This window comes from Pistacia vera, unplaced genomic scaffold (genome assembly GCF_008641045.1).
Source record: "Pistacia vera cultivar Batoury unplaced genomic scaffold, PisVer_v2 Contig561, whole genome shotgun sequence".
NCBI classification, from domain to species: domain Eukaryota; kingdom Viridiplantae; phylum Streptophyta; class Magnoliopsida; order Sapindales; family Anacardiaceae; genus Pistacia; species Pistacia vera.
The window spans coordinates 110,564-116,563 of record NW_022196403.1 but is presented as its reverse complement, the minus strand read 5'-3'; the positions used below and the strand labels follow the sequence as shown (position 1 = coordinate 116,563).

Here is a 6,000-nt window from a genome sequence, read left to right as displayed (position 1 = left end):
AATCTACAGCCCCCCAAAGAAAGATATTTAGTTTGCCGCCATGCATCAGAATGAATTTACTCAAGAACAGACTTAGAACTGTGCTTCCCAATATTAAACCTAATTCTGCTCATTTTCCCATAAACACAATGATCACAGAATGACAGCCTCTCTATTTTGTCTCCTCCTAACACCTTTTGCTCACTTAGCTCAACTAAGCCCTTCTCACTAATATGCCCTAGCCTCCTATGCCACAAAGAAGTCTTATTTGGTTTCTGTGATGACACAACTGTTGTTCCAATGATGGTTGAACCATTTAGAACGTACAACCCATTTTTATTTTCTCCTTTCATTACTACTAGGGACCCTTTTGTGACCTTAAGGACTCTACCTTGAGCTTTATAACTAAACCCATTAGAATCTAGACTTCCTAAGGAAATTAGGTTCCTTTATAACTCAGGTATAAATCTGACCTCTGTGAGTAACTTAGAACTGCTATCATGTAAGCTTAACCTAACATCTCCAATGCTTAAGACATTACACACAACATTATTACCCATCAGAACTTTCTAAGATTCTAATTTCTTAAAGTTCATCAGAAAACTCCTATTTGGAGTCATGTGAAAAGTACACCCAGAATATAAAATCCATTCAGAATCAGTTTTCTTATCAGAAGCAACCATAACATCAGAACTTTCATATCCATCAGAGGCTACATCTACACTTCCACTAGCCTCTTTTTCTCCTAGTTTCCTTTTCTTATCTGGATAGTCTCTTTTGAAATGCCCTTCTTTATGACAGTAGAAACACTTCCTCCCAAACTTGGATTTTGACTTAGACCTACCCCTGGAGTGACCTTTCTTAAACACTTTCTTTTCAGATCTGCCCCTTACATTAAACCCTTCACCATCTAACTTACCCTTTTTCCTAAACTCAGCATCTTTGGCAGTAATGGCTACTACTACTTCATCTAGTTTAAGGGTATGTCTACCATACTTAAGGGTATCAACAAAATTAGCATACGTCTTGGGTAATGAGTTAATGAGTATACTCAACCTTGACACTTAGACCTTCTAAATCTTGGACCAATTTCATGAAATCATTCATATTTTCTCCTAATGACTTATTTTTATCCATTTTAAAACCAAAAATTTCTGTTTTAAAACTAGCCTATTAGGAGAAGACTTTAACAGATACAAAGAGTCTAGTTTTTCCCAAACCCCTGCTGGTGTGGTCATCTTCTTTATTTCTCTCAAAACTTTGTCCCCCAGACCTAGAATTAGGGTACTATGAGCTTTATCTAGCAGATTTTTCTTCTCCTTCTCACTCAAAGACTCTGGTAAGCTATCCTCACCCTCTAAGGTAGTTGACAATCCATCCTTAACTAGAACAACCCTCATCTTCATCTTCCATAACCCATAATCATTGTCTCCTGTGAACTTCTCTACTTCAAACTTAGACATTACAAACCTCACAGCTACTAAGAGATTAAAAACCCCAAAATTCAAGACCTACAAAACCCCAAAATCATGAAACCCGTAACCAATAGTTTAGATTAAACCTTAGATAGTACCAAACACGATCAATCCCCAACACCCAGACTTAATCTAGCTCTGATACCACTTGTAGGACTCAAGACTAATCGAATTAGAGTAAATCAGATTCCTAGGTTCTGGTTTAGCAAGAACACAAACAGTTAATTATGAGTAATCAAAAGAGCATAAAGAGAAAAACAGAGAAAGTAAAGAACACACATGGAATTATAGTGGTTCAGTGATCAATTGATTACCTACATCCACTCTTCAGGGCAGTAGAGAAAGATTCATTATGGAGAAAGAAAACCTTACAGAGTTTATAGCTCTCTCTTTACATGAAGATCTAGATCCCCAAGAAAACCCCTCTATAATACACCTGAAATAACCCAGATGTCCCTCACCTCTCATACATGAAAAAGCCAAAACATCAACGACCATTTATACACAAAGAAAGGAATAAAGGAATAACAAACTAGACTCACCATCACCGTTTGATCCCATCCAGCGATCTTCAAAGCTTCAACTCAACCATTTTTGTAACAACCTTTCTTTCTCTGTAACCAAGAGGGAATAATCTTGAAAGAACAAAAATGGGAGAAGCAATTAGATCTAACAAATATCCCAATTGGGAAATCCCAAAAAAGTCCCTACCTTTGTAAAAAATGGCTTTGACCAAACATATTCAAGGCTGACTTCCACGTAAGCACAAAACAGATGTCACATCACCACACCAAGTAAATTAAGATATGACAATCAAGAAACAGACCATATGAAAGAACATATGTAGATGCATCAGAATTATAATTAATCCATCATTCAATAAGAGGTAAGATTCTCAATATCTGGAATTGCAATGATTTAAAGCTCATCAATATTCCCAATTAATAGATAAATTGGTTGAAACATGAATAAGCATTCAACATTTTCTGTCACTACTTCAGTTTCTGAGTTGCGAAACAAAGTTAAATAGCTTCTTTGGTCCTATAAAGCTAACTAGTTTATCATTTTAATATTTCAATGGAACCATTTGAGTTCAGGTTTTCTCTTCTCTGGAACTTGCCAAGTGGGAAGTTCCTCAAAAAGTGGCCCAATTTGAAAGAACAAAAATTGCGGAAAATAACCAGCTGGGAAAGCGAAAGTATTGAAACAATATAGCATTCAAAGAAGAAAGCTATTTTATTACTGTTTACATAAAAAAAAAAAAATCTTCACCACAGCCAAATACACACAATAAAAGAAAACAAAAAAGTAAATAAGACACTTGATTTATCCTAATTCGTTTTGATTAAGGAACTATGTCCAGTATTCAAATAAAAAATTTTCATTAAATTTCATAATTCTACAACAATTATAATGAATAATCACGGTAACTCACTTTTACTCTCTATTTTTTATTACTTTAGGTTTCTCACTATTACATAAAATATATATAATAGAAAACCGCCATTTGGGCTTACCCAAATCTAACCCGATAAACTAACAAGAAGTCCAATTAAAAACCCCCACAACACTATATATTTGGTTCACGAAGAGTGGTTTCATGTCTCTCTGTGGCTTGATGTATATAGATCTTCCACGCAGAGCATGAGTAGCCATATTTTCAACGTCTGTAGGTAAACAATCGCATATTTGCATAACTACAATTTTCGCTTATCTATTTACTTCATTAGTTAGACAATCCTCCAGCGAAGAAAGTTGTCTAAAACAATTGTTTTTTGCTTAAAATAACTTCAAAACATGTTAACACATTCTTCACAGTAAAGTTGTTCCGAGATTCTTCTACTAAGACTTTCTTAATATCTAAGCAAATTATAGAGTGGTTGATATGGTACAAGCAAGAATCAGAACTAGAAAATAATATATTCAGATGTATTACCTTTCAATATTCTTAAATAACCAGTCATTAAGCAACGGGAGTTGCAATGATATAAATAATTGCATCGACGTTCGTTAAGAATTTCTCTGATTACGAGTAGGAAAACATTGCATAAAGTGATAATAACCTTTTGGCAATTTCTTTTGCACCATTTTACTTTATCTCAAGCAATTTCTTTTAACCTTTCTAAAGTAATTTAGCTGTGTAGCATAAAAAGCACTCCTTCAAATAGAACAATTAGCTTTTGCAAAAGTATGAATCAAAAGATGCCTTCGGAAGGATGATTGGATTTGTCTACATATTCCGCTTACTTCATAAAAACTACGCAATCAAGATTTATAAAGAGATTGTTTGATGTACAAACCAGATACATTTCTTTATTTCTGAAAAAACAAAAGATATATATGATACCACCAAAAGAAAGTATTGAAACAAGCTAATCTTTAAGTACAGGGGGATTTCAGGAACCAAACTTATCCTTCGTGTTGACATCTTCCTGCTCGCGAATTCCTTTTCGTTGATTTGACTGTGAGATAATTGCTTGCTGTCCAGAGCTACTATAGCTTCCATAGCAGCTATCTTGTTTATCCAACTATCTTTTGCTGCTGTTTTGATGCCTCTCCAATGCTGTTTTCTGCTCGTACGTGACTTGGCACTGTGTTTTTATCGTCTTTCTTGATGCCATCTGGCTTGGTGACACTCTTTTGTTGTTCCTGTGACAGGATTTGTCCACCTTGTCCAAGGCTGCTAGAATTTACAATTACTGGAGAGCTTGTTCTTGTGTTTATTTGGTTTTCGATGTTCTCTGCTTGCTTGGGAACATCCTTTTGCTGCTCTGATGATGGATTTCGAGCACTGCTCACTATATTCGGAAGGCTGGTGTCTATATTTGTATTATCTTTGTTCTTAAAACCCGGTTGCTTACCAAAATCCTTTTGTTTCTTAATCTTCAGTTGTGGACCTTTTGGCTGCTCTTCCAATGAATGTTCAGAGTTACTATTGTTTCCCTTCTGGGGATTGAGATCCTTGCCATTTTTAACATCTCCCTTTGGTAAAGAATTGTGAACAGGCTGTTTTGTGCCACCAGTTTTCTTTCCCAAATCCTGATCAGAGCTGCCTGAGGTACCCAGCAGTTTATCCTTCTCATTCTTCAGTGGTGGACCCTTTGGCTGCTCTTTTGATGAATGTTCTAAGTTACTATTGTTTTCCTTCCGGGGATTGAGATCCTTGCCATTTTTCTTTGTGTCTTCTTGTCGAACAGCTCCTTTTAGTGAAGAATTGTGAACCGCCTGTTCTGTGCCACCAGTTTTCTTTCCCGAATCTTGATCACAGCTGCCTGAAGTTCCCAGCAGTTTATCGTTCTTGCTCTTCTCTCCAACTCCAGGGCTTTCACTGTTGTGTTCTTGCTTCTGGTTTAGTTGAACTGATGCCTGTCCAGAGCTGCTGCTCTTATTTTTTGCCTTAGCCGCGCTGTCATTTGCAGATTGTTGACCCGAGACCTGTCCAAAATTGCTCTGTTTTTTGGCAGACGCATTATCATTTGCAGATTGTTGACCCGACGCCTGTCCAGAGGTGCTCTTATTCTTTTCAGTTGTTGCAATGTCATTTGCAGATTGTTGATCTGAGCCCTGTCCGGAGTTGCTCTTATTTGTTGCAGTAGTCGCGTTTTCATTTGCAGATTGTTGACCCGACGCCTCTCCAGAGCTGCTCTTTCTCTTTTCAGTTGTTGCAATGTCATTTGCAGATTGTCGATCTGAGATCTGTCCAGAGTTGCTCTGATTTGTTGCAGTACTCGCGTTGCCATTTGCAGATTGTTGACCCGAAACCTGTCCAGAGCTGCTCTTGTTTGGAGTAGTAGCGCTGCCATCTGCAGATTGTCCATCATTCATTTCTGTATGTGTGGACTGTTTTCCATTCCCAGCTTGACCCTCAATTTTTGAAGAACTTTGTTTATCACAACAACAGCAACAACAACACCAGTAACAACACCAGTTACAAAAACTTTTCCTGGAATCTGGTTGATCAAGACTATTGCTTTTGTCAAAGCCATTTTTTGCCTTGGCCTGACGCTTCGACCTAGTAGCCATATTTTCAGAGTTTGTATGTAAATAATTGTGTTGGTTTCTAACGGAAAATTTCCCTGGTGTATTACTTAATAAGTTTAAACGATCCTCCTAAAAAATTGTCTAGAAAAATATTTCTATTGGAATTACTTCAAAACAATGTGTTAGAACAAGCTGCACGGTAAAGTTGTTCCAAGATTCTTCCATTAAGAATTGCTTAATTTCTAAGCAAATTGTAGACAAAATGATAGAATACAAGCAAGATGCCCGCCTTTTGTATTTCATTTCGCTTGAGACCCCCTTTTCGCTGCTTTTGTGATGAATCTTCGAAGCTACTATTCATTACATTTGGGGTGGGTTTGGATACTCATAGTAACATCTTCTTCTGACAATAATTGTAAACGTTGATCTGGGCTGCAATTTTGTTACCTAAGGTGGTCCTGCGTCTTGTCTGCAGGACTTTCACTGCTGATTTTGCTTGTTTTGCAACAATTCACCTGGTTTATCTGTTCCATCATTTTCCATTTTATCAATCTGTCATTGCTAC

The 6,000-nt window shown here is 36.9% G+C and overlaps 1 protein-coding gene across 1 annotated transcript; it reads right to left on the bottom strand.

Moving 5' to 3' along the window:
• Positions 1-3,974: 3,974 nt before the first annotated feature.
• On the bottom strand, positions 3,975-5,477 carry LOC116108292 (putative uncharacterized protein DDB_G0285119). Its single transcript, XM_031394544.1, has one exon. It carries the CDS (start codon positions 5,475-5,477, stop codon positions 3,975-3,977), a length of 1,503 nt encoding a protein of 500 aa, XP_031250404.1.
• Between the last annotated feature and the right edge of the window lie 523 nt (positions 5,478-6,000).

What these genes read in the sequence shown, in the direction of transcription:
- LOC116108292 (XM_031394544.1), bottom strand. Translation starts at nt 5,477, where the DNA reads ATGGCTACTAGGTCGAAGCGTCAGGCCAAGGCAAAAAATGGCTTTGAC.